This window comes from Aphelocoma coerulescens, chromosome 6 (assembly GCF_041296385.1).
Source record: "Aphelocoma coerulescens isolate FSJ_1873_10779 chromosome 6, UR_Acoe_1.0, whole genome shotgun sequence".
NCBI lineage: Eukaryota > Metazoa > Chordata > Aves > Passeriformes > Corvidae > Aphelocoma > Aphelocoma coerulescens.
In genome coordinates this window covers 22,930,553-22,958,475 of record NC_091020.1, presented here as the reverse complement: position 1 = coordinate 22,958,475, position 27,923 = coordinate 22,930,553, and the positions used below count along the sequence as shown (strand labels likewise).

At 48.5% G+C, this 27,923-nt stretch overlaps 1 protein-coding gene across 5 annotated transcripts; it reads right to left on the bottom strand.

The window, feature by feature from the left end:
* Positions 1-835: 835 nt before the first annotated feature.
* Positions 836-26,278, bottom strand: ARHGAP19 (Rho GTPase activating protein 19). Of its 5 annotated transcripts, none has more exons than XM_069019845.1 (12): positions 26,217-26,278; positions 13,878-14,143; positions 9,862-9,942; positions 9,309-9,518; positions 8,525-8,751; positions 7,950-8,036; positions 6,955-7,020; positions 6,034-6,222; positions 5,253-5,351; positions 4,566-4,658; positions 4,025-4,093; positions 836-3,552 (listed from the first exon to the last, which is right to left on the bottom strand). In XM_069019845.1, the coding sequence occupies exons 1-12, from the start codon at positions 26,276-26,278 to the stop codon at positions 3,496-3,498; spliced, it is 1,506 nt and encodes a 501-aa protein (XP_068875946.1). In that variant the 3' UTR covers positions 836-3,495. The 5 variants fall into 5 exon arrangements, with proteins under 5 accessions (XP_068875946.1, XP_068875947.1, XP_068875949.1 ...); XM_069019846.1 differs by having other exon boundaries at positions 9,309-9,521; positions 26,217-26,263; XM_069019848.1 differs by lacking the exon at positions 26,217-26,278 and adding an exon at positions 16,982-17,043 and having other exon boundaries at positions 9,309-9,521.
* Between the last annotated feature and the right edge of the window lie 1,645 nt (positions 26,279-27,923).

The window sequence follows — 27,923 nt, the reverse complement described above, 5'->3', positions numbered from 1 at the left end:
TTTGGGTTTGCAGTATTGAAGATAGCTGTTGTGAGTTTTTGCATTCCTTTGTTCAATATGTTCAAGAAGAGAAATGTCTCCCTAGACTCTCATGCCCACTTTGAAGTGCACAGAGGCCCGTCGCCTCCCGCTCCCTGAGCTCCAGGGAGATGGGGCTCATCATTCCCATGACACCCAACTGCAGCCACCGAGGAGAAGGGGACTCGCTCAGGGCTCAGCCTGCAGGAAGGCAGCGCCGCTTTCAAACACGCTGTGCTGCTCCTTCTCCTGCTTGTTTTTCAATTGCATGGCGAGGATGTTAATGAGTGTCTGAGCTATGGCAGGCAAGCCCAGGGCATTTCAAACGTGGAAGAACTTCACAGAGAAATAATCTGCATAAAATCTGAGACGCCATTATTAAGAAGGAGGAAAAGAAAATGCAAGCAGAAAGCATCCTCTCTTGGCAGCCAAGAGTGGCAAGAGAAGAATGGCCCTACAGAGCAAAATTTATTCATTTGATCCATTATTTATATAAAGTGTTCTTTGTAAACCTGATTTCCCATCACCCTGGATGACAGCAGGGGGAAGACAGGAAAAGAAGAGGTCCAACTTCATACCTCCAAGGCAAAGACAGCCTGTCTGGGCACCCTGTATCACGCAAGTATCCCAGAGGCTTTCAAGCCCTAGTGCCATGGGAGGCCAGTGTCATCCCTGCAGATGGGCAGCACCTCACCAAGCACCCCCACACTTATGAGTAGTGGCTCTGGGCTTCAAAGCAGATATTTCCTTCCTTTTGAAGGTGGACTGGAGTCCTTGTTGTCCCAATGAAATTGCTTAAGCCACCAAGCAAAACCACTAAAAATAAAAGCATTTAATGTGGTGTTTTCACATGAACACACAGAAAGGCAACAGTCTGCAACAGTACTTACACAGCATATATAAATAAGGACAAAGATTAAAAATACTTTGGAAACGATAAACTCTGGGAACAGTTAGCAGCTGCTCTGGGAAGAAGCATCCTTATGAGTCATTGCACAGGGCGGACAAACGAGACACATCCAAGCATGACTAAAACTCTCCCGTGCCTGGGAGACAGTGTGAATGCATTGGGACTGCAACAGCCAAGGTCCTAGGGGCCGAATCTGTCAGCCACCCACCACCATCCACAGCATGGCGAGCCCAGCACCACAGACTAAAGCCCAGAGCACTGAACCCCTCCTGGGACTGCCCTGTCTGGAGACAGCACCCACCCCCTTGGCAGGTAAGGCATCTGACACATGCAGAAGGCCTGGCCAATGCCCCATAGGTAACTTTTCTTAAAGCTGAACAAATCTCAGCTGTGCCAGAAGCCAGACAGAGCCCCTGAGCTAGAGCCATCAGTAAGGGGGGACAGCGGAGTTACACTCCTCTCATCTATATGGGAGCAGTGTATCTAGCTTTAGGAACGAGATTGCCCTGCCAAGCAGACACCCATACACAGAGATATGAAATGCACCAAGTAGGGACAATGGGCAGAGGAGGAGTGAACAAATGCTTCACCCAGCAATTGCCCCCAATGCAAGTAAGAGCAGAGATAGCAGAAGCAGACCCAGCTCTCCCTGTGCTGCCACTTGACCTTTGTCTGTGCCTCATCTCTGCTCAGAGGCAGAGCTATGATTCCCAAGTCTCTGCTAACAGCAGGCTGCAGGGATAGGGCAGAAGTGCAGTCAGAAAAACTCACGGTGCCCTTTGGAGATAAGCACATAGCTTCAGCCTCTGGAGGGAACAATTCCAGACACATCCAAAAAGCACATACTACTACCACAGCAAACAGCCTCTGCCCTTCTTCACAGCATCATCATCAGTCTGGTCCCTGAAGAACCACAGCTCGCTCTTTGCTGTGACAGAGGCTCCTAACACCAGCAACTCCCAGCTCACACATCTATAGTCCCACTACCCCCTATATTTTCAAGGCTTCAACTTGGGGTCAGACTGGGGTCAGGCATGCCTGATAAAATACCAAAAACTACCCTTTGTATAGAGCAGCACAAAGATTTGTATCTTAAAAAAAAATCACAATTAAAAAAAGTGACACATTCCAGCTAAGCTGCAAAGGGCTCCAATGCCCTGTTTTGACAGCTCCAGCCAGTCAGACTGAACTCCTTGCTCATATCCCAATATTCACACCTCCTGCCACCAGTTGTTTCAGAAAGCTGTCAAGAACAGAGCTCTAACTCCTGCTGGCTGCTGGCTCTTAAAGATTAGAAGACAAATATAATTGGATTCCAGAGATTATTTGCTTTGCTGAGAAAGGCTGAGAAGTGTTTAGATGGTCCCCTAGCTGATTAAATCTTTATTTCACAGTAGTGATCCTGTGTGTATCCTACCTCGGAGTGCTTGCAGACAGGTTATTGGCAAGACTGGCTTACTGGAGCACTTTGGCTTAATGAGACCGCTGACACTGGCCAGCTGTGATTGGGGTTTATCCCATATCTAGAAGGTTTCATCTCATTTCTGCAGCTCAGACCAAAGAGCTGAACCCAGCTTCAGCCCTTTCCCCCAGTTTAATGACTAATCAGCCAGTTGCCTTACAAGTCATCTAGATATCTTGAGCCAAAGCCTTTGGCACCATTTGCAGCAGATCACACATGGCTGGAGCCTTCTCTCACCTCTCACTCTTTTTCTGTTTCACACACAGCCACAAGACTGCCTGCTCCAGGCACCCTAACTTCCAAAGACTGGGCTGTTCTGCTCCAGACAGCCTTTGCCAGCCTCCTGCTCTGCTCACCTTAAGCCTCCCTGGGTGAACACAAAGCCAAGACACTCCTTGTTCAGAGCTGTGCCACTGAAACACGAAGGCAGTGAGCAAGGGCTGCCTCCAGCTCAAGCTGAAATAGAGGGATGAGTTTATTGGGGAAGCTGCTTTCCCCTGGCTCCACTTGAAAAGATGGCATCCAGAGCCTCTCCTTCTAGGCCCATCCTGTGCTCTGTACCGTTTGTGCACTCCAGCCCTTCGGAAACAGCAGAGCAAAATGGAGCAAAGAAGCAGAGAAGGGCATGCCTCCAGAGGAGGCCTGGAGGCAAGCTTAGCTGTGTGGATGTGGGTAAAGGTTGCAGCCCATCATTCTCACTGCTAACAGGGGGGAGGAAGCAAAAACAAGCCAATGTGTGTTAAAAACTCAGAGCAGAAAAGCAAAAAAATACAGCCTAGCAACATTACAGAGAAAGCTGTGAGTGCACACAGGGCCCTGCAATGAACAGGGCTCTCCTTGTAAGCACTCCAGCTCTTCCCAGAGCCAGCAGGTCAGACATGCTGCACAAGTTTTGGTTAGATAGTGGTTTGCCCCATAGTAGAATGAAATATAATTTATATACAGAAAAAAACAAATCCCTGCAATCCTTGCAAAGGTCCAGTTTCAAGAGTGCTGCTGTGTTGGTTGCCATGAGCCTGCAGCACTCCCCTCTCAGTGCAGCACATTTTCCATTCACAGCTTGCGAGGCTGGGCAGTCCCCACCCGTGTGTTGGTGCGAGGCGATTCAGAGGGACGATGAATCCTTGGAAAGCAGGCGGGCTCGCATGCGTCTACAGGATTCCTGTTGCAGAGAACGAGAGCAACTGAGTGCTTGAGATACTGAATACCATGCAAGAAAAGGTTGACTTTCTCCCCCTGCAAGGACCCTTCCCTGTTGTAGGCCTCCCACACCTTTTGCTAAAGCTCTAGACAAAGCAGTGAGCAGACAGAAAGAAACACAGTTGGTCTTGGGCTGCCCCAACCTCTTGTCCCACTGCCACCCTGACAGGCTGTTAGCACTCCCCTGTGCTGGCAGCTTCCCTCTGCTTCCTGCAACAGCCAGCCTGCCAACTCACAGGTAGAAGGGCTGTCAGACCCTTCAGGGTCTGGCTTCCAGCACATCACCTGCCTGCAGCTCAGCACAGAGCAGATTGCTACTAGCTGGGGCACCACAGCTGTCACAGAGCTTTGAGTGTCTGCTGTCACCTCGGCAGGTTTCAGCATACCAGGTTCCCCATGGGAAAAGGAATGGCGGGTAAGGGGAAGTGTCTCACCTCTTTCTGGCCTTCCAAAGACTTCAGCTTTGCCTGGGACATGTGAGCTGGAGAGCCACATTTCTGTAACTGGACAAGAGAGGACAATAGGAATAGAGAGCTGGTGAATGAACTGGCATCCACAGCCTTCCCTGGGAGCAGCCTGTACCACCAAAGAGCATCTATCACCCAAATCCACTCTTGGTTTGTCTGGGCCATGGGACAGCCCTACTGCATACAGGCAGCAGGCTTTGTACAACCTGTGGAAGAGGATGAGAGAGAGGGAAGGGGGCACAAGAAAATGCCCCAGGGCAGGACAAAGCCAGTGAGACAAGACTGGAGTAGAGGCCCAGTGCTGTCACCCCTGCTCTGATGCTGCCCTTGCCATCTGCTCTGGTCTCCTCGGAGCAGCTTCTCAGGACCTTATTTTATCATACAAAACAAACTTGGAAACCTTCTCTTGAGCAGAGAACAGCTCCCCAAGGATCGCTGAAGTTGCTCTCAAACTCTCCTCACACACTTCCACACCAGCAGCTTCAGTGGTGCTGGGAGCAGCTCTTACCAGTTGGACATTCTCTTTGCTGACCCGCACAGGCTCTGGTGTGGTATCCCTGCTCTTCCTTTCCAGGATAACTGGAGTTCCCAAAACTTTCCGCTGTTGTAAGAAGAAAGGGCTGTTGGCTAGTGCGTAGAGTGCAAAGTAAAAAAGAAAGGGAAGGAGCAGGATGCATTGCTGGTAAGCAGTTGGATGCTGGGAAAGAAAAAAAGGAAGCCAAACTGGGACAAAGATTGCAAAGCAGAACCACCTGAAATACCACACCACTAGGCTGAGCCTGCCTGATTGTAAAGGGTTTGGGGAGCTGACCTGAGGCCTGGCCAGGAGCCCAGCCTGTCAGAAGCAGGTACATACTGCTGTAGGGCAGCCCCCAAAGTGCTAAAACCTGTGCTAACATGCTAGACTATATGAACAGCTCCCTGTCAATCCTCATCTCATCTCAGGAAGCAATCAATTCTCCAGAAAGATGCATAGATCCTACAGCCATGTGTTTCAAGATAATTACACTTTATACTAACACGGCTTATTGTCACTGTGCTGCCTTTTCTGCCCCACTGGATCTGTGTTGTTTGGCAGGCAATACTTTGAAGAGTCCCTACCCTTTGAGGGTCTCATTCAAGGCAGGGCAAGGCAGAAGCAGAAAGCAACATCAGAAACTCACAGCAGAGAGCAAGGGTCAGAGGCTGCTTTTACCTTAATGAGGCCGCTGAAGGAGCGCGAGCGGGTGCGGCGTGGTGCTGGGGATGTGGGCACATCGGAGCCAGGAGTCAGAGCTGTTGGATGCTTATTAAACTAGAAGGAAACATGAGGGCAGTATGTTAGCACAGTTACACCCCTCCCTTACTGCTGTATGCTGCTCTACCTGCTGTCCCAGAACTCAGTTTGTCTCCTTCACCCCCCAGAATGGAAGAGCAGCTCAGAGCTGCAGGAGGAAGAAAGCAGAGGAAGGCCACATCTTCCACCCAGGATTACAGGGAGTTTGGGTGCAAAACTATTTTGTGCTGGCTACCAGATTAACTAAAAGCAGCAGATGTTGGGAGCAGAAAGAAGGCTGGACAGCAGCTGGAGGCTGGCAGCCACGACCGGTGCTGACCACATCGACCAGTCTGTCTGGTGCAGCAAGTTGTCTGAGACCAAGAGGAGACCAGTTTGTCCACTCCCTGCAGGCAACAGGGGAAGAAACTTTTCCCTTTCTGAGGGAGGAAGCTCAACAAGGCCATGATCAGGACTGGGAAACTGCTGGCTAGCAAGTCCTTAGCTTAAAAAACAGAGCTCAAAAGCACTGCTTGGTACAGCAACATCCAGGACACCTCCTCCTGTCTTCTTACAGCTCTGCCCCTTACACAGCCCAGAGCCCACTTTCCCCAGCCCACCCAGAATTAGGAGCAGCTCTCAAAGAAGGCCCTGCCTTTAGCTCTGTGCCCAGGACTGTGCTGACAAGCACACCCCAAGATGTCTTTCCTCCCCACACTACCTGCCGGATAAGCTTCTTTTTCTTTGCAGAGTCAGGCATATTGTGGACGTGGCGGAAGAGCTCCTTCAGTGCCTCCTCTGTGCGCTGCTGGGTCTCCTCCTGATGGCAAGAGTCCAGCCGGCTTCGCTTCTGAGACTTGAGGGGCTGCAGCTCCTTGGAGCCAGAAGACGTCAGCAAATCCAGGTCGTCCTGGGAAAGTGGAGACAGCAGTCGCTTGCCATGCTTTAATCCCAACGAGCCACCCATCTGAGCCAGCCTAGGAAGAGTCTCGTGAGCTGCTTCAACCCCAGTGAATGCACAGGGCTGTGTTTTCCCTACCCCTCTGCAGCAGCACTGCATCAGCAGGCCCCGTGCCAGGAAGAGGTGACAGCAATACAAAGGTGACCCCATTGCTTCTTCCCTCCCCTCCCAGATGCCAGCTGCAGAAGCCCTTCCAGGCTTGAGAAGGGTCAGTGCAGCTCCTTGCAATGCATCTTCCCTCTTCTGCAGCTATGTGAGGCAGGGAAGCATCTGCTGGCAAGACACAAATGTTGTCCCAGTGACAGCAAGTAGCCTTTATCTCAGCACTTCTGCCAAGCATCCTGGCCATGGCAGAAGGCATGTCTGTCTGTTTGGAAGGCACAGCCCTGTGAAGGAGCAGGTGCTGCATGTACTGGGCACAGGGAGCAGGTTTGCTGCTAAACAGGGGCTCGTAGCTTTCCTTCCCTGTGCTTTTGATTAACAGATGCTTCAACTCTGTCCAATTTCCCTAATGCAGCTGCCTGCACTACCACACCATATGCTTCCCTTGCTCCTGCCCTCTGACAGATCCTCTTTCATTACTTGGTTTGTTTTCAGCTTCTATCACTCACAAAGATCCCTTCATAGCATCACAGCCTCTGCCCTTTCATGGAGGGCAGGCGCTGCATTTGCTGGCCTTACCTTTGATGTGTGGGCTCTGGATCCCAGATAGTGCAGCCTGGCACACTCCCGGATGTACACCGGAGCCTGTGACGATGAACAGAGAACAGGCCAAATGTACCTTTAGCATCTTTGGCCTTGGGGCAACAGTGGTTCCAGCAATAGCTGCTTTTCAGCCATACCACACAATCCGCTTGTATCAAGACTCAGCCATTTTGGTCAAACAAAGCCATGGAATTTCATGTCCTCAACGTACTCCCTGTTCACAGTATCCTTTACATGCAGACATTCAGCACAAGTGGAACTCAGAGTAGGAAAAAGTTCCTGTGGAACCCTGCTCTAAGTAATTCCCCCAGCTCTGAGCTGGCCAAACTGGGGCCTGACAAAGAAGGTAGAAGGGGAACTCTCCATGGGAGGAATCTGCAGGGAGCAAATGCCTCCAGTGACCAGGAAGGTCCTGAGAAGTCAAGAGACTGCCTATTGTAGAAACATTTCCTTGCAGGAACCTGCTGAAAGCCCCCCACTCCTGACTGTCCTACCACAGCACCCTGCTCAGAGCTGGACAGTGCCCGTAACAGCAGTGGGCTGATGACCATTTGCAGAGAAGTTCACGACGAAACAACCCCCTGCATCAGGGATTCTGCTCTTGGCAGCACTCAGGCAGGACAAATCCCTTCCATTTCCTTATCCTGCCAGAAGCCGAGTGCAGCCCGGTGCGTACCTGCCCTCGGGAGCCAGGTTTCCTGCCGGGCAGCAGGTGCTGGTGTCCAGCAGAGGGGAGTGTTACACTGCACCGTGCTGCCGACCTGCCCTGGCAAAGCCACCTCCAGAGCTGCCTGCCCAGCAAAGACCTCCTCCCTAGCCACTAAAGGAACAGTTTCTTGTAGAAAGTCTCCTTCTCATACCGCAGAAGAGAGCCCACAGAATATACACTTAACACATGGATCTGTCTGGACACGGGGCATTCAGTCTCCTGGTGATGGAGGCAGGAGAGCAAGACCCCAAAGCACACTTACCTTGAAGAGCTTCTGAGAATGTTTGATCATGAAGGTCACTCCATTGTTTAGCTTTGTGATATTTTCCTGAAGGTCATTTGCTGTCACCTGGCAAGGGGACACAGCCAAAGGTGCATCCATTAGGAGGGGAGGAGGACACAGACACACACAGTTGCCACAGCAGGAGACCTACTCTGAAGTGACAGGCAGGCAGGGCTCATAGCACGCCAACAAGCAGAGCTCACAGAGCCAAAGTTGCTCTGAGAGGAGAATCAAGTAACTCTGCAGCCAAACAGTTCACCAGCAGCACAAGAAACCTTGCAGAGAGACCTGCAAGGTTTTTCTGGAGCTGATATTCTAAGAAGCACGACTGTGCTGTGCTTTCAATTTTACTGAAAAAGAAGATGCATAAGTTGCAAATGAGACCCATGACAAGCCTGGGCTGAACACTGTGACTGAATCCTTCCAGGAGGACACCCTCCAAGCCTCACATCATTGTGTCAATACTTAACCTTCTCATCTTGGGTTTTTCCCCAGCCAAGCCTTTGCTTTTTACCTTGCAATATCCCACCCACAGACACTGAGGCAATGCTCACATTTCTGGGCCATAGGATGTGAGGTGCAAACATGAGGGCAAGATTGTGGGCAGACATCTTGTTCTTGTCCTGCTTCTTGGCGGTCTGGTAGAGCAAGTCCAGCAGCAGCTTGAGCAGACTGCGGTTGGGAGCGGGAAGGATCAAAAACAGCAGCTGGAGGGCTTCGATTTGGCGCTCTTTGTCTGGAGTGCTGGTCTTATTCCCCTTCTCATCAAACAGCGTCAAGTCTGCCAAATCACAAGGCAGAACATGAAGGACACATGTTACCTTCCCTCAGAGCAGGCTGTTGCAACTGCTTACCCTTCCCTCTTCGAATGCAGATCTCCTACAAACCCCTGCACAGTTCTTGGCCCTCCATCTCTCTTCCCCCCAGCTCCCAAGCTCCCCACTTGATGTGTTAATCTATGCTACTCCTCCCACAGAACAACAGAGCTGCTAAGAGCTGTGATGGCTTGAAGGCAAAATGGAGGAAGTTCACATAAGGTAGTTCAATAACAGTTATTAAATACATAGAAACCACAGCTTGCTCAGAACCCCGGACATAAAACAGGTGGAGACCCAGGTTATCACTGTGGGTTTTACCCCTGTGGTATCTGAGAGTAGAATGGTCTAGACAGATTTTGTCTGATTTGTTAAGATTTTCAGCTCCAGTCTCACCAGGCTGAGATGGCAGGAAGATTCCTTCTTACCCTGCCTTTAAGGAATATACTTCACAGCCTAGAGTGCTTTCTAGGAGGCCAGTTCCAGTCCTTCTGCCCACCACTGCCTCTTGCTGCCCACTCACCTGCAATTTTGAGGTGGGCATGGAAGTGCTTGTGTGTCAGCAGCGGCTCTGGTAATTCACCCAGGAACATCTTAAGCAGGGTGGCCACATCATTGGAATGAAACTCCCCAGAGTCCAGGTCAATATCTGTACCACTGTTCAGAGCATCCTTTAGGATTTGTTGCCTGATGCTGTTGCCTGGCACTCGAAACAAGCCTTCTGCTCTTAGATCTGCTTGGCAGAGGGGAGAAAAAAGGGCACTGAGTAATCAGAAGCTGAATTCTCACCTTCTTACTAAAGCAGTTCCCTCCTCTTTCCCAAGTTTGACAGCAAACCTCAGTGAACCGCATTCAGAGACATGACTTCAAGCTGGCTCGCATCAGTGGAAAAAGTCCTTGTACAGAGGGAAACAGACCAACATATCTCCTAGACAATTCTGGGGAACAGTTGCTCAGTGCAGTCCCAAACTCCTGCTGCTGGAGAGCTCAGAGCTTGTCACTGTGTCTGCACCAGAGACTGAGGTAGGCCAGAGAGATACCTGCTAGGATAGAAGACAGCAAACTGAGCCACTTACTTTTGTGCAGATACTCGATTAGCTGGGAAACCTGTGCAATGCCTTCTTCTGTCAGCGGTGAGCCAAACACCACCCCTTTCTCTGCAGAACAGAAGACAACGTGTCCAGGCAGCTCAGAACCCAACAGCCACACAAATCAATGCTCCCCAAACAACAGGATTTCAACATGCAAAGACCAGTGCCCCAAAATGTTAATGGTGAAGGTCACAAGGACCCTCACAGATGTGAAATATCACAAACGCTCCAAAGTAAGTCACTTCATCTCACCATGCTGTACTCACATGGGCTTCATCATCCTGCCTCTTACCTCAGTTTAATTACAGCTTTTATCAGCTAAAGCAAATATTCTCTAGCCCTTGAAGGAAAAACAACATCAGAACAGATGCTTCAGTTTTAAATGGAATAGAATCTGCAAGCCTAGACATTATGAAAAGAGCAAAGTGGGAAGGGCAGATGTAAGAGCCTGGACAGCCCTGGTGCCTGCCACATTGGCACACTCCACACTGTGGAAGAAATGTCCAGATTAATCCTCGTTGTGGCTCGACATGAAGTGAAGCAGAAAGAAGAGGTGCAGCTATGAGTTTATGGGAGAGGAAAATAAGCACTTCTGTGGAGAGCAGACATAATCTGACTGGCTTACACTGGCCTTCTTTTCAGGCAGGGGTAAAACAAGGAATTTCCTCATCCCAGTGAACCTCTCTTCCATGTCAGCTGCCCTGGTCTGAGTAAAGTATGAAAGCTGAACAACGTAGAAGGAAAGTAGCAAAGCAATGAGCTGGGCTCCTCTCACTCTTGGAGTCTGCTCCCATTTCATGGGGTTGAGATTGGGCATGAGCTGCCAGCTCCAGAACTCCTGTAAATAACACAGGCTATAGTCCCAAAAGATGGAAGCAACTGAGCTGAAAGGAAGGAGATCCTGCAGGGAAGGAAACATTAGATGAGAAGTCCATTTAACTGAAGGGCATTTGATGAACCAATGTAGAATACTCTTCTCGTCCAGAGAGGGACTTCCAGCTGAGTGATTATCCAGCAGGACAGTGTTTTCTAATAAATGCAACCTTGCTAGTGAATGCATTTTTCTGTCACACACACAGAGCCAGTATGATCTGTCCCTCAGAAAGTGGAGACAACTCCCAGAGACTTCACTGGCAGCAACCAGAACTCTGGGCACCACACTTCTTCTCTCAGATGCAGATAGGTTTGGACTGGAGACAAGACACTGCAGAGACTGTACCACAGCATGCTGACTGGGACTGAGAATAGGGACCAGATACAGAGCTGGTTTGTCCAGCCCTTGTACTTAGGCTTCAAAGAGACAACAGATGTAAGAAAATAATATTCCTCCCTTCTCCATGACCAGACTGTCAGGAACATGGGTCACTTCTGAGGGCAGGCTGGACATTTGCACCGAAGGCTACTCTCCTCACTGCTACAGCTGATAGCCCAGCAATCCAAGCAGTGCATTGGCTGGTCTGATAAAAGTTATGTCCCCCACAAGCTTTCTCTTGCCTTTTCTTTTTTTCCCCTCATATCTCATTTTGATTTTACTAGCTTTTGGTCTCTTGTGCTACAGATCTTAGTGCTCTGTGGTGTTGATGCTCACAGCATGTGGGAGAGACCTGGTTAACCCTATGCACTTCTCTAGCAGCCTTCCTGTGTAACTAAATTTATTCCGCCTGAAGAATGTTCCGCTTTCTTCCAGGACTTCTGAAATACATGGTAAGCCACCATGGAACTCCAGCCTCCTGTTAAATCAAGAACTTTCTGACCTCACTCTGATAAAGCGCATGCTTCAGTCTTGCAAGAGAAAGGAGGGCAATGTGAGCTCTTGATCCACACGAAAGATCTGAAAGGTTTGAGTGCAAAGGGAAAGAATGATTGGCAAAAGATTCTTGTCCTTGAAGAAAACTAAACTCATTAGACATTCAACAGATAGAATCAATAGTGGCCAGGAATAGAAGAGGAAAATACATCTTCTTGAGACATGCAGGGCCTGACAAATTCGATTTAGTTTTGAAGTCAGAAGCTGGTATCTGAATGAGAATTTAATTCTCAAAGAAACTTGAAAGACGTGTCTGGAGAATGGATGCTGCATTACAAAGGCTTAGATGTTATTGTACGATTGCTTCTGAAACTAAGCAGCAGCATGAGGCTGAGTTTCCTGATGCTCAAAGAAGTTGTAAGTATTTGCAGTTTGAACAGCTCTGAGCTCTATGGTCCTTGGCCTCTGGCTTTGAAGAAATAAAACTTGTTTGTTCTAGCTGGTCTATAACATGAAGAAAAACAAATGATGGCTCCAAGATGAAACACAGTACATGAAACTGATTTTCTCTGTAGGCACAAACTTCTTTTTCTCAGAGTTTGGCCAAGGAGTTCACAGACAGTGCCTGTCAATGCTGGGAGACACTGCCATTGCAGCCTGGGAGTGCAGCCAGCAGACTTGGAAACATCTGCTAGCTGTAGTGACACACGGCTGTGGAGACATCTGAATGGGGGAAGGCAGAGCTCTTGGGGAAGAGAGTTAGCATGAGACGTCAGGTCTGATAAAAGCAGTGCTCCAGCAGAGTAGAGATAATTTAATAAAAAATTGAGCTAGAGAAGGCTCACCAGCCCCTGCTGGAAGGTTTGGACAAGAACATGGGGGTTTCCATACACACTAAGAAAACACTTTCAGTTTGGTTACTCACTCACTTCTGTTTGTCAAGTGGCAAGTGCTTGAATTTAAGGTGTCCTGCTACTGCCTGGGAAGAGGCAGGAGCAGTAACAGGTATGAGCACAATCGAACTGCAGTTTAGGGGCAGCACAAAGACCTGTTATTATGGAGCAGCAAAGTAAGTCACGGCAATATTAAGTAATTCTTATCTAAGGATGCTAAAAGACTTGATTTGCAGTCTTTTATTTTCCTAGGGTGAGTGTATGTACCAGGGTTCTTGCTGGATGAGACAGAAGTGGAGGGCTGAAGCCAGCACCAGAAAATTCTGCCTGATCAGTGGGGCTGCGGAGTTTGTCCTTATGAAACACAATGGAGGAATAGGCTTGGTAGAATCAGAAACACTCAGAAATTATATAATGGTTGAAGACAGAAAAAAGCCATAGTCAAACTACGCCATAGCAATAGTTCCCTTCTCTGAGATACTCACAATAGCAGAACTGCTCAAAGGAAGGGGAAGACTAATCAGAAGTGTTCACCCTCAGGCTGCCAACATCTGAAGCCAGCTCACAGCTTCTCTGCCAGCAGCCAGCCAGTCTAAGCTGGGAAACCAGAGCTGAGGAGGAATGTGAGGGGCCCAGATGGAGGCTGCTTCTGTCTAGATGAGTGAGAAGGTTTAATTGAACTCATCAGGAGAACCAGGCTCCCCTTGAGTGTGGGCAAAGGTGGAAGAAGACACAAACACACCTAGAACACTCTTTTAGTTTCAACAAAACAGTGGTAAATGCCAGCCATTGAAGAGGAAAGGAACTGAACACAACCACACTCGAAGAATTCTGAGAAGGGCCTGGGGCTAATGTTTCACAACCAAGACAGCTGAACTTGAGAGAAGATAAGAACAGTCAGTTTAGAAGAAGAAAACTCGGGTGGAATGCTCATCTAAGAAAGAAACATGTGTCACCTCCCAGCATTGACACTGGGCTTCATGAGTCAGTCTGCAGAGCTTTGTCACTGACTTGCTGGATTGGGATGTGGATCAGAGCAGCACTGGCATTTGGATGGAAGATGTTTACAGATTTCTGAGCTGCACAGTGGGCAGCTGACCCACTGAAGCCAACTCGACATACACCACAGCAACAATCCCAGAAGAAAGGTATTCTCAAAGTGTAGGGCATTTCCGGGATCAATTTCCTGGCCTGTTTTGCTCCTTTCTAGAAGTGCCATCCCCAGAGATTACCAAACCATAGTATTAAGCATTCCATACAAGCTCAAAACTACGGGCTAAAAGTTTTGTAAACTGAGTGTAACAAATGATGACAGCAGCGCTCTAAGGGCGGGCACCAGACTTCGTGCCATCCATACTCACCCTTGCGCTTCAGAGACATCAGAGAACGAAAAAATCCAGCGGCTGTGCTGTTTGTCCCAGGCAGCTTTGGGTCCTCCTCTCCCATGAGCTGGGCCAGCTCTGCCCCAGGCAAATCAATGAGCCTGGTAATGTTGCTGACAACCAGCTCTGTGAACACCTCTGGTTTTTCATGGCGCAGCTTTTCCACAAAGAAGTCAGGATTGAAGATGATCGGCTGGCTGCGGAGGGAGGAGTCATTGCAGATGACAAAATTGCAGATGGCATCACTGAAAAAGGGAAAGAGGAAAAAAAAATACAGTAACTCCTCATCACTTTGGTTTTTACAGCCAGCTGGTTTGCCCTGAAGGAGACATCTGCTGACAGGAGCTACCAGCCTACACCAACAGCACTGTCTGACTTTGGTGAGTGCTCAGCACAGCACAGTTACATTTCCCTATGGAGCAAAATAATTTCTGGACTGTTTGTACAACACAGCCTAAGACTAGCCAGCACTCCAGAGCATGATGATGACATAGGCAACACATGGCAACACCCAGTGAAAACTTTCACTACTCTACATCTCTACTACTTGTTTCACTGTATCTACATCCTACTAGCTCTGGCAGAGATGGTATTATATAATACCCAATATTTTACATTAACTTATTGCTTTAAGTCGTAAATAAGTCTCGTTTTATCTCCCTTCTTCCCCAGTGGGAAATTCACTCCCAGTGGCCTGAAAGTCTGAAGAACAATTTCAATCTTTTCATGGCCAGCTTATACTCATCAGTTCCCCTTGCCATTCTATCCTACCTACCTTTCTATCAACAAATAGATAGTTCCCATGTCCCGGGACTTTGTTTTTAAGGTCATAAACGTGCAGTACCACTGAACCCTCAGTTTTGTTGTGGGTGCTCCCAGGTGACATGCTGCCAACCCTTTGGTTACTGCTCTCTGCCAGCTCCGCATGACTCTGCAGCAAGTGAGAACTCACTGTCATGAGCCATGCAAGATCAGTCCTTGAGGAACCCCTACTAACTTTTCACCTAGACCACCCCTTTTCAGCTCATCCAGTTCTTACCTCTGTTTCACCTCTTCATGCCCTTTATCTGACCTCTCTATTCTCTACTGACACATACTTTCTTCATTTCATAGCTTCTCATGTGGCATGGGAAAGGGGATGCACCCAAGACACTGCTCTGCTAAGGGTTATCTAGAACAGGTACATGACCCTACCAGAGGATAGGTACACTTCACCATGTTGAAAATCAAATCAAAGTGTTATCAAAGAGATATCTCATGTTAATCAGCACTCTTAATACTCATATTTAACTTTTATCCCAATTTCCATCTACCTCTAGGTCTTCCATTACCATCTTCCCACCACTGTTTCAAACATTTTCACGTTTCTGAAGTCAAGCCCGCAAGCTAGAGTTGCCCAGCTTGCTTCTCCCGCCATTCTTTTACTTAAAGGTGAGGATTAGTGTCATTATTATCGAGTCATGAGCTACTGTCCTGATTTCATACTCAGCTATGAAGTGATAGCGTGGCTTTGGGAATGGGTGTGCCAGTTCTTCCAGGGCTCTGGGAAGAAGATGCCTACCCACTCAGCTTCCACATACTGCATGTGTTCACCCTGTGACATTCTCCAATTCCTTAAGCATTCTTTAGCTCTTATATAATACTTTCCACTCTTTTTACATCCATCCTCAGCTGTGAGTTCTCACTGGACACCGTTTTCCAAGAGCAGCTGCCAAGTGCACAGTAAATAGGGATGCTGTGCTTATGTACCAGGGATCACATCAGTCCCTTAGATGCAGTGTGGCACCTGGGGGATCGCAAGTGCTCTGCTGAACACCCCTGAGCCCATAAAGGCTTTCCCTTCAAAACAAGCTTTTCTACAGAAGGCTGGAGCACCTTGATCTTCCTCTCCTCACTACTGAAGGGTAGAGGCCATACCACTGTGTTCAGACCGTGCTGGGCATCCCTGCTCACCACAGCTGCCACAGAAAGCGTTTGCAGCCCACTGAACCTCACATCCATTGGCTCAAGCAACAGAACCCTTCACTACTAATTCAGAGACCTCAGCAACTTCCTGTTCTGATGTAAAGTGACAGTAGTTCATGACAGGATGACATCAAAGCACATACTGGCAAGTCACCTGAACTCCAGCCCAGCTCCACACATTATCTGTGAACCCAACAGTTATCTGAGCTACTGCTGTACATTTTTGACCTGAAAGACTATCTCAAGGATTTCCAGGACGCGTGATCAGAATAAGAGAACAGAAGCTGGGACTCGGGCTCCACAAGAAGAAAGATACTTGCTGAAACAAGAGGAAAGGAGGCTCTCAGCAACTCTTGCATCGTGAGAATCCATACCAAACCCCCCCTCCCCTTGCCACTGCTCTCCACGGATGCCAAAGACGCCTTCAAGAGGATGGAGAGGAAGAAGGTCTGCAAGGCAGACTGCAAGGCAGTCTGCCAGGTCATCTAAAATTTTAGAAAGCTCTTAAAGGCTCCCAGCTGCCTGGCTCAGTGGCCTAGCAAGCACACTGCCGACTCCAAATGGGGGCCATATTTTGCTGAGCACCTCCCAGCCTGTTTTTCAGCAGTTTGTTATCTGCAATAAATCAAGACCAAAATGCAACAATTCGGTATCAGCTGCCAAAAAGCAACTGCCAATTGATCTGATCATATTCGCATTTCATTGCATAGAGCTACAATGCACAAACAAGTGCCAGCTCTGCCCATAATGTGGAGCAAGCCCTTTGCCTGAAACCCATGACAACTCATTCTGTGGCAATACAGATCCTGAGAAGGGTTAATAGCAAGTGTATAGGCCCAGTGACCCTGCCTGCAATGATCCGTGCACTGTTATTCACTCACTAGCAGTTTTGTTTCCCCACAGAGAAGATATGCAAATATTTTGCAGCAGTTACATCAAGCATCACAGATTATCTCTTCCCTCTGACAATTAGATATCTAGATTCACAGAAAGAAAATTAAACAATTTTGTCATCTAGCACTGACTGACACGACTTCTCTGCACAGCCTGTGTTACAAGTTGCACAAAGTCTAACGACATTTAATGCAAAAATAAATAGAAAAAAGTAAATTTCTTACATGAGTGCTGAGAGCTTTTGAAGAGGCATTAGGAAGCAGAGACAGGGAAAAGAACTTGCTCCTTGTTTCCAGCAACAAAAGAAACCTGCCTGTCCCAGCACAGCCTATGCAAATTCCACGCATGCTACGAGACACAAGGGCGCATTATTGGGTCTGAAAGGCCCCCTTGGCACACACTGGGCATCAGCCTTCACACAGGGACAAAACAGAAAAGAAAAGCTGGACAAATTGATTCATGTCTCTTGCCAAAGACTGCGTAGCTGGAGTTTAACTGCAAATAATTCCTACATAGAAACCAGGGTTTTGAATTAGGACCAGCGTGGTATTAAGTGCTTTCCACCTGTATCCAAGAGGAATCCACAAAATAGTTCCAAGTCTACCCTGTGTTTACCATGAGTAAAGCCATGCAAACACATTCCCAACAGCATCCAAGCACAACCGATGTTACAGCACTGGCAGGACAATAGCCAAGTCCCTTAACTTCACAACCCCGTGCTCAAAAACCTTCCTAGAAACACTCTCTGCAGCCTGCCTTTCACACTTACAGATCCTTTCAAAGACATAGCACGTAATCAGCCCCTCAGGGCTGGAAACACCACCTGGCCATTGCTCTTTGCTACCATTGCTGTGCCACCGTGTGCCGTTCATCCACTTCAGGATTCCCGTTCCACGTTTCTCTGGATTCCCATCCAGTTTCCCTGCCTGCTGCAGCTGGGACCAGCCTTGTATACGCTTATTGTGATATAGCACTTCAATGAGCTACTTAATTTTGAAAGGTCACTTTATTAGCAGCTCTTCCTTGCACAGAAAATTTGCCTTTGTATCATTATTGCTAATCAAAATGGAAATGTGAAGCAAACCCCATTTCTGAGCAAAGATAAAGCCCCCACTGGCTTTACACACAATAACCCTGCCAATCCTCACTGCTGCACACACCATAACCTTCAGAAAGAGCCATGTGCCCCATCTGCTGTTTTCCTGTTAAAAAAGAGAGATGGATGTACTCTACCTACACTCACAGTTTATATAACAGCAGCAAAGGGGAGACAAACATGTATTCATGGAGTTTATTGCCTTTTTTTTTGCCTTGCTTGCAATTACAGAGTTATATTTTCTATATGCTGTGATCTCAGATTGCTTTACGACACGTCAAAGACAATAAAATAAAGGAATAAATAGCTTCCTCTCCAGTCTCATGAACATAATCAAATCCCAATGAATAATAAAACCTCGTTCTACTAGGGTTGTGATTAAGACAGCAGATTAAAAAAAATGGGTCCTATATTGTGCTGAGATTCTTGCCATTCTAGTATCCTTCAGAGGCGAAGCCTGTGATCCCGGCCAAGTCACAAAGAAAGCTGTCTGTCACACACAACGTTTTTGCTTCAGGCATGACAGCCCCATCATTTCATGGGGAGTGGATGGTGCAGGAGGTCAAAATCATGATGGATCAATTAATCCCTAAGGTAACTAGATCCAGGCCAGGGAAATGCCGTGGAAACCAGGACAAAAATGAGACTTTAACTGCCAAAATCTGGTGATCAAACCTGTGGTGCAAGAGCTGTTCAAGCAGGCAGATTAGCTCACATGGCAACAAGCTTGCATTTGGATAGGTGAGATGGAGCTGGTTTAGTGGCTTTCACAGATTTGATATTGTTTTAAGTCTACACATGTGACAGAAGAAAGGTTCAAGAAACACAAAATAGAGCATAAGGAGAACAGAAGGCAAGAAAGAAAGTAAAGGAAGAGTTACCTTTGGGGCAAGGCATCAGCTGTGTTTGTCTAGCTGGGAAAGTGGATACACTGAAAGCTAAAGATTTCAGAGGAGCCTGATGTGCCTAATTCAGTGGGCAAAATCCATCTCCAGTGCCATTTTGCACACTTTGTATGTCATCACTAAGGCCCTAATGCTTCAGACACACCACAGTAGACAAGTTTTACCATATAGGAGTAAAAGGATTAAAGAACTTTGGAAAGTAAGGCAAGATAATAGAAAAAAATCTCCCTCTATAGTAACAAAATCTTAAGATTATAAGAAAGAGACAGGCTGCTACCAAATATTAAGAGCAGGGTGATAAGCAGGCAGGGCTGAAGAACACAAAACATGAACAATTCTCTGCCTGGCTAAGCACAAAGGGACATGGGACAGATGCGAACAGGCTCGGATTTCCCCAGGGAGGGAGAAGTAGCATTGTTTCCTACATTGTGCCAGAGTAAGGAATCAATTAATGAGGATGTCTGAAGACAGTATTTTCAGAGCCAGATAGGAGCCATCCCAGATTTTGCAAAGAGATGAAAGAACCATAGTGGAATTATATGGAATCATTTTAAGTACAAAAGGACTAGACGACAAATTATTTCCTAGATTAAAAAAGAATAAAAAAATAAAAGTAATCTAATGGGAATGGGCTGCAGAGACATTAGAAGTGACTTCACAGTTAAAGTTGCTTTGAGGGCTGTACTTCAGACTGACATTCTTGCAAGATGGTGTAACAAAGATCACATTCAGGCCTCAGACTTGGCACCCTAAATCTTCATAGGATGACTGATTTGCCTCTGAAAAATTTTTGCCCAGGGTTATACTCATAAAGTCTTCAGGGGCCGAGTCTTTTTGTGATGAGTACACAGTGCACAGCACAGTGGGTGCCAATCCCTGCCTACTGTCTCTAGCCTCGACACAAGTAAGCCTTATGAGATAACACTGCCTTTTTAATTTTTGCTTTGCTTTCTTCACATTTAAATAGCTTACACAGAGTGATTCAGCCTTTTGGCTATGAGAACCAGATAATAATATACAATTTAAACAGCAAGGAGCTGGCTAAGAAAGCTGCTGTTATGTGATGGTAGCCTGTGCTCAACAACCTGGAACTAATGCAACTCCTGGCCACCTTTTGGAAATCAGGTATATTGGTTATCCATGTCACTGCTATCATCTATGAATGCAAATTCTGTGTCAGTAAAGGACTCAGAGTAGATCTTGGCAACATTGGCTACACATCTGTGATGAGAATCTGGAGAAGATGGACCTATCTGAAAAGATAAAAGGGTTGGGAGGGGTGGGGGGTCTGTGCTTTGGAAGAAAATGAAAATGCAATATATTACCAGCGTCAAAGAAAACAGCAGTAGCAAGACAGCTTGATATATGTGAAACATCAAGAAATTTGCATTTCAGCATGAAATTTCTCGAGTTTGACCTGAGTGAATTCTTTGTGATATTTTTAATAATAGCCACTGGAATATTTTAAAGTCAATCAAGCAGTACTTCAATCAGCCATCACAACATCAGAGCATCCAGATGCCTTCTAGTGCTATGAGGGAAAGAACCAAGGGGTGCCTTAGAGAGGAACTGCATGTTCAGTGCGTTGCTCCTCATCAAGTCTCCTTCCCAGTGTCACCACCACAGGTCTGGATGCTGCCACACTCTGTGATGGCTCAGCTGACTACCCAAGACCTGTAAAAATGCAGAAAGGCAGCTACCACAAGAAATCCAGCAATTTTACATTAAAGATCTGCAAGCTCTGCCTTAAGATCAGACTAACACAGTCGAACAGCGTTAAATAGGAATGCTGCTCTGATTCTCATGACTGTCAATGCACTTGTGTATCTATTTTAATATAAACTCCTACTGGGAGCAGCAATAGAAGAGCCTTAGATCCAATCCTGATTTCACTGAAACCAGCACCAAAATGGAATCTTTTTAGATGGCAGCAGCTGCCTCTTCTCGTTACTGATCTGCTCACTTTTATCACTGTGGCACTGGGAACCTCGGTCACAGCTGGGGACTCCGCTGTGCTCCGTGCTGTACAAACAGAACAAAGGCAATACCCTGTCTATAGAGGGCTGATAGCTAAATCTGAAATGAATGCTGGAGGGACAGAAAAGAGAAGGAATCCCAAGAGAAGAGGCAGCACTATCAGTCAGCATGACTGATATAACTGAACTCTGCCAGCTTTTCTGTAGACACTATTAAAAAGGAGGGCGAGGAAGGACAGGAAAAATAATCAGGTCACACTGCAGACATTTAGAAGAAATCCAGCTTCTGTGCAAGGGGTGGCATGGGACTGAGCACAAAGGAGCTGGTTTGAAAGCTATCAGGCAGGGACGGCTGGGACATGGGGCTGAGGAGGCAAGAGCTGAGCTCCACACACTGGCTGGGAGCCGCTGGTGAGGCAGAGACAAGCCAGCAGTGCCACAGGGCACTGTGTGGCACATCCAGACCCTCACTGCAGGGTGGGATGCAGCCCAAGGAAGCCTCACAGTCACTTCCCACCAAATGTGTCTGCTGTATCCCCAGTGTGCCAGTGGGTATTTTCCAGCTGCCAATAATGATAGCATTCCCTTGCTCTTCGCATTTTAAAGTGTCTTTATCCTCTTTACTTCCCCATGTTGAGTGTACTGGAAGTCAATAAGAGGCATGGCCCAGTCCTACCTATACCTCCTTGGCCTCTAGCACTCCGAAATTGCTGCATGCACCTCTGATTGTCACCCTTACTCTTGAAGGTAAGAGCCCTAGAGCATCCTTCAGAGGCAGGATGAAATGGAGTTCAGAGACCAGCAAAGATACACCATCTAGATGCTTCTCAGTCCAGTAGCTCCAACACAGCAAAGTTGACAAGCTATTGTAGCAACCAGTCTGGGAACTCAGAGCAACCCAGCAAGGCAGGACAGATGTTTTCCTCCAGCCCTCCCACAGAATAATACCCAAAATTGGTAGCACCAGCTGGTGCCCGGAACACATATAGGAATCCCATCCCACTATCAGTTGGTAGACTGGTGCTTGAGCAAAGCGCCATAATTTGAGTACAGTGTGCTGCAACACTCACAGGTTTACTTGACTGCAGTTGCTTTTTCTGGACTGAGAGGATACTGACACCTGGGTCAGGACCCACAGCCAGCTCCCCGCAGTACTGCTGGTGAGGTTTTGTAGTCACAGCCTAGCAAATACAGAGGACAAAGGTACCCAGGAATCACAGCTCTTGGTTTTGTTCATTCTGTAATTTCACAACGCTCCAGAGGTGCAGTGAACAAGCTGCATCCTTGCATCTGTGTTTTGTATCACAGTGGTGTTTGCAAAGGATGACAGCACATCAAATCCCTCCTCATCAGCAATCCTCTGCAGACACCACTGAGTATGTCAGAGGCCACATCCCTTGTTCCAGATGTGTAAACTCTTACAAGCTGGAATTGTGATGAGGAACACCTGGATGCATGCCAGCATTTAAATAAGCTGGTGACATCTGGTCAGGGCTGCCGAGGCACACAGATAAACAGGCTGGGCCCACCACAGAGCAGCACAGCATGTGGTACCAGAGAGACAGAGATGCACAAAGCAGCCCAATTAACTCACCAAACTGAGCAGTGTGGGGACCTAGGGCTTTTGAAGGGGATCTGGGCAGGCTAGAATGTCAAAAACTGGAATATTGTACACAGATACCAGAATTCATATGACAATAAGCTATAGTGTCACTTTATGCAACTCTGGTGAGATACAGCTTCTCTTCCCATCCTGCCTGACAGTTCATCTCTGTCTGGATCAACCCACTGCAGAGCCCAGGGAACTGTGATATATTTATACACTGCTCCAGGGGCCACTCAAGAGAACGCAGAGTGGCATGTGTGTGAGGAGAGTTCCAGGAACCCCTGAGAGCTTGTGAGGATGTTCCCTAAAAGGCTTCCTGCTCTCCAAGGCACAGAGAGCCACAGCATGCTTGTCTCCTGCTATATGACAGCTTGCAAGCAGGGCTATAGGAATGCCCATATGGAAGTCCCAAACCATAAAGCTATGTTTCAACCTTGAGTATGAGCTCCAGAAAAACAAAAAGGAAAACTAATGCCATTTCCCCTGAGAAATTCCTGCCTCTGAAAATCAGAGCTGCCATATTACCGTTCAAGAAGAAAGGATGTTTTGGCTGGACTCCAAATTATTAGAGCTTTATAGGCCAAAAGCAAACACATTAAAAGTTCTTGTAAGCCAGCTGGCAGGCAATTATTAAGCAGCTTATCACATTCCCTGCTATCTACAGTTTCTGAAAATAAAATTTATGAGGAAACTCTAGATAGCTTAATTGCAATTACCTAGTGTAGAGGTGAGAAAGGCCAGGAGTCAAGGAATGAGGGTTTTGCACTTTGGAGCAAAGCGTCCAATGCTCTTGTCAGACACCACAGTAAGTGTAATGCATTACCAGGATGAGAGGCCAGGGACACACACAGCAGACCTGTGAAGCTCTGAAAAACATCAACCAAATTTATCCCACCAAGCAGTCACATTTCTTCCCATTTCTCTGCCCATGCTGACTCCAAGACCCCTGTGACTTGGGACCATGGTGTCAGCCCCTAGGATCACAGCGCAGGTTTGGTAACAGCTTGCACAGCAGCAGCACAGCAGAGCTGTGCCTGCACCCAGCAGAGGCTGCTCCTGCCTCCAGCTAAAGGGCAAGTGAAAATGAAATCCTACAGAAAGAACTAGGTCCAAAACAACTGCAAAATATAAGGCCTCAGCTGTGACCAGGAGCCCAAGCCAACATACAGAGGGACAGTATTTCCAAGACGGACTTGACTTCAGTGCAACCATTTGATATTAGCCAACATTTCCACCCTGCCCCATCTCCTTCCCATCTGTTCACGCCACTTACTAAACCAACACACGCTGAGGACTTTTGACCTTTAGGACAAGGCATTTGATTTCCCAGCAGTGTCCAGCACTCAGCGCTTCAGTTTCAGATGGAACTGAGTGCCCAGGCACCTTTAAAGGAGTGATAACGAAGCTCTGTGACATTTTCATAGGCATGTAAATGTGCACACAGCAACAAGGCAACGACCAGGCTGGCAAGGAGACCCAGACGCTGCTTTGGGCTATGTGGGAAGCAATGCTCCCCCTTCATGCAAACAGACAATAAACTGAAGTGTAGCAGAACAAGGATCCTGTTGTCAAAGCCCATTCCACCCTGGATGGGAACAGGACAGGGTGTTACATGCAAACATACAAAAATACTGCAAATAAAACACGGCCTTGAGGTCGGTTCAGATGTGTACCTCACAGGACTTGGACTGAGTAGGGGGCCAAACTCAAGTCTAGATCTCAAAGATTCTCATGAGGGCTGTGGAAAAGGGAATGTTTGAATAAGATTGTCCCCAGCTCCCAGGCTATCTTCAGAGAAAAGTAGCCATGTGTTCAGACTTGGCTTTAACTCTGAAATCAACCATTTTTTCTGCCTGACCCTCAGCAAGTCACTTTGATTTTTTGCCATTAAGTCATGTTTACAGTGAACATTTTCCCATTGCCAGTAAAACACAGATGGCAACTGTGTCTCCTTTCATAACCTGTTTACAATGTGAGCTCTTGCTGTCCAGTTGTGCAGTGCCACTCTATCAAGATGCCTTATGGCTTTTTCCAGCTTCCTCCAGACCCATGGCTTTTTCCCTTCCGCTCATCCCAGCCCTGCCGTATCAAATGGCTGACACGAGTGCCTGGCAAAGCGTTTAGGCACTGCTTGAGTCGGACATTAAATGCATTCATTAAACAGACAGATGTTTCTCTTTTGAAACTGAGCACTCTGGCACACTGCAATCTTCACTCTCAGTTATGAAGAACCAGGCAGAGGTTAGAGAGACCACAAACAGAAGAGAGAGACCCACACAAATCATCTTTTGTCATGTTCAGTAACATTTGGTAAGGAGTTTAGGACAACCAGCTTTTAATTCCAGTCTTTAAGTCAGCATGCTGTAATACCACATGCACAGCATGCAAGCTTTACTAGCTAACTTGTCCTTCTCTCCAGATGAGAGGAAATAGGGGCAAAAGCATGAAAAAAGCAAGCTTTGTGGTCTGTGTGGTGATAGACCAGCAAAGCAAGAGATCGATTTTCTAGCGCTACCTGTGGGTAACAGGCAGTGCTGGACGAAAACTTGTACTTCAGGGTTTGCATTAACATAATCACTTGCAGAGGGGTGGGGGATAAAGAGCAGGGGAATAGCTCCTAAGGACAACTGCCAACATGGAAAAAAAATAAATGTAGTCATTTAGGCTGATCCAGGCCATGTTAAAAATGCTTTATCCAAAAGGGCATTTTAAGTATCAGCTGCACTGAGCATACTCATCCCTTTACCAGGTCCAGCATTTTAGGGACTCCCTGCCCAAACACCCCACAATGAGCACCATCTCTTCATCCCTCCTTCCAGGACAATGCTCTGCCCCAACCCAGGCACCACAGCAGTGCCCCCAGATAAGCAGAGCAAGGGCCATCGGGATGGGTCCCAGTCAGCAGAGAACAGGATGGCACCAGCTGTGAATCTGGCTCAGCCCTCAACTGTATTTATTTATCCACAAGAATTACCATTCAAAGGATATTCAGTTTGCAGCTACACATACAGGGGAAAAAAAAAAAAAAAGAGGGAAAAAAAAAGATACTGCAGCCTTTTAACAGTCAGCCGACAGCACTGCTCTAGCGAGGTGCTCATGCAGCCCTTGCCATTTTATTGCAGCAGTAACAGAATGGTGATGCATACGGAAGTGTGTGCTAAAGGTGAATTACGTGAAGCTGACATCGCTTGTGTGTTTGGAAAGCCAGAATAACGCGCGCAGAGCGGACAAAGCAAAGGAGAAGGAGGGCTGGATGCGAATAAAGTCTATATAGTGCCATCACCCTACCAAAGCCCGCAACTGCCAAGCGCTCGGCGCCGGCTCTGAGGCTGCAGGAGGAGCGAGGCAGCCCAGGCGCAGCCCGGCGGGGCCCCCGCAGCAGCGGGGCCGGGCAGAGCTGCACGGCGCCTCGTCACCCCCCCGGGAACACCCCCTGCCCGGGCCGGGCGGCTGGAGCGGGATCTCTCCCCTTGCAGAGGCGCGGGCGGCGCTTCCCCGCAATGCAGCAACGGGATGCTGCGGGGAGCGCTCTCCCGCTGCCCAGCCCGCGGGGACACGGGCCCCGCGGGGATACGGGGTCCTACCGTGACCCCCGCGGGACTGCGCGGCGGCTCGGCCGAGCTCCAGAGCCGCCGGAACACTGAGCCGGACAGCTCCGTTAAGGTGCTGGGGCACAGGCGGGCAGCGCGGCAGCGGGAACAGCGACGGCGCTGCTTGCACGGGTAGCGCCGCAATGGGCGGGCCGAGGCGCACAGGCCGGCGCCTGCCCACCGGCTGGTGCGAGGTGCCCGACCAGGAACACGGCGGGGAGGGGCCGAGGATTGCACGCCGCCGGCCCAGGACGGGGCGAAGGGGTGCCCGGGATCCTGCTCCTACCTGCCACGGCCGGACGCCGGTGCTCCCGCCGCCATCTCATACCTGCCGCTCCGCCTGCCCATTGGCCCGCCGCACCACCCCCTCGGCCCCGCCCCGCCCCGCCGCGCGACGCCATTGGCTGCGGCCAGCACCGCCCCGCCGCTATTGGCCGGTTCGAACGGGCAACGGCCGATCCGCGCGCACGAGGGGGCGGGCGTGGGGGAACGGCCACGCGCGCGGCGCGCTGGGAGTTGTAGGCCGGCGGCGCAGGCCTTGGGCGCTGCCCGCCGCGGTGCTGAGCACCCCCGCACCCCGAGCCTCGGCCCGCAGCTGCAGAGCGGGACCCGCAGCCATTTCATGGCAAGGAAACCCACACGGGGACTGATGGACCCCGGGCCTGCAGAGGCCGCACCAAATGCTCCAAGAAGCACGAGTTATCCCATAAACTGCAACTCCCATCTCGGCTTGAGTATTTATCATTGCTCTCCATCAAGGACAAATTAGAGAACATAGACATTGGTAGAGCAGTTTTATTCCTTTTTCGCCCTTTGTGGGTGAAAGCACCTGGCTTGCCCACAGTAAGGGTCCCTGTGGCCCTGCACACTTGCTGCATCTGCAGTGCTCAGGTAGCGACTACAGAAAGACAGACAATTTAGAAACAATTTAAACTCTAGATCAGAGTGCTGAGGGGACTAGGAATTAACGTAGTATTTTTTTAATTGACTAGATTTCAGCTGGAGTGGTCCCTTGGCATTTTGAACCTCCACACTTAATTATCTTGCTGCCAATCATTTCAGCTTAAACACCTAAGCTTCTCGTATACTGCTGTCCCCTGGAGGGTTTTCCCATCCCTGCACCATATATGGGAGGAATCCCAACTCTGAACTGGGGAACCCTGAAAGGTGCTGCAGTGTGCTTGGAGGATGGTGGTCCATCTGGATGTTGGGTGGGCACAGCCCCATAGGGCACACCTGTCCCTGATTTTAAGCTTTAAGAATCAGGGTAGGCATTTGCAACTGTCCCAGCCAAGCCAGGGGACACCTAGACAGCACTGAGGGCAACCTTTTAGTCCTGCCAGCCTCTCCTCAGGCTGGTATCTGCAAGGGTTAGGAACCCTTTGTGACAATGGCATATGTAAGTGTAGCTCAACACTGGCATTTGTGGGAAGAAGCTACAGTACAGTAGTGTTTGGGTGAACAAATAGCCTTCAAGCCACCTCCCAGCTTGAGCAGCAAAAGCCAAGCATCTCTCCAGGACCCCAACCTGTGCTTCTCCATGGGTAACTGCAAAATATTTGTGGCAGGCAGCTGCAGGAGGCAGGATCCACACCACCCCTGACCCTGCCCATATCAGAGAGCTGTGGTAAGGCTCCTGTGGGCCCCCACAGTGCAGCTCTGCTCCCTGCCAGGGACAGCTGCTGGTGGGGAGCAGGTTTGACTTGCAGCCAACCTCCTCAGGCAGGATGACATCTCCACACCCAGGGTTTCCATTGCATTACATGATTAATTAGCTGATTAACAAGATGTTGTTGCAGTAGAATCTGTTCTCTGGACACCGGCTCAGGTGAACACCATCCTCTGTGCTAATACTCTTTTGTTCCATGCAGGCATGCACTAATTTAAGCAGCAACATGCAAATGAAGAACAATACAGTGAGTAAGCTGGAGCTCCTAAATAAAGTAGCTACAGCTCCAGGCCCTGTCTCCAAGGAGAGAAGGGAAAGCAGGAA

Excerpts from the sequence above, each read along its gene's own strand:
- ARHGAP19 (XM_069019845.1), bottom strand. The coding sequence starts at position 26,278 with ATGGGCAGGCGGAGCGGCAGGTATGAGATGGCGGCGGGAGCACCGGCG. Across the intron at positions 7,021-7,949 it reads ATTCTCAGAAGCTCTTCAAG|GCTCCGGTGTACATCCGGGA; the intron begins GTAAGTGTGCTT and ends TCATCGTCACAG. Across the intron at positions 4,094-4,565 it reads GCAAAGAGAATGTCCAACTG|TTACAGAAATGTGGCTCTCC; the intron begins GTAAGAGCTGCT and ends TCTCTTGTCCAG.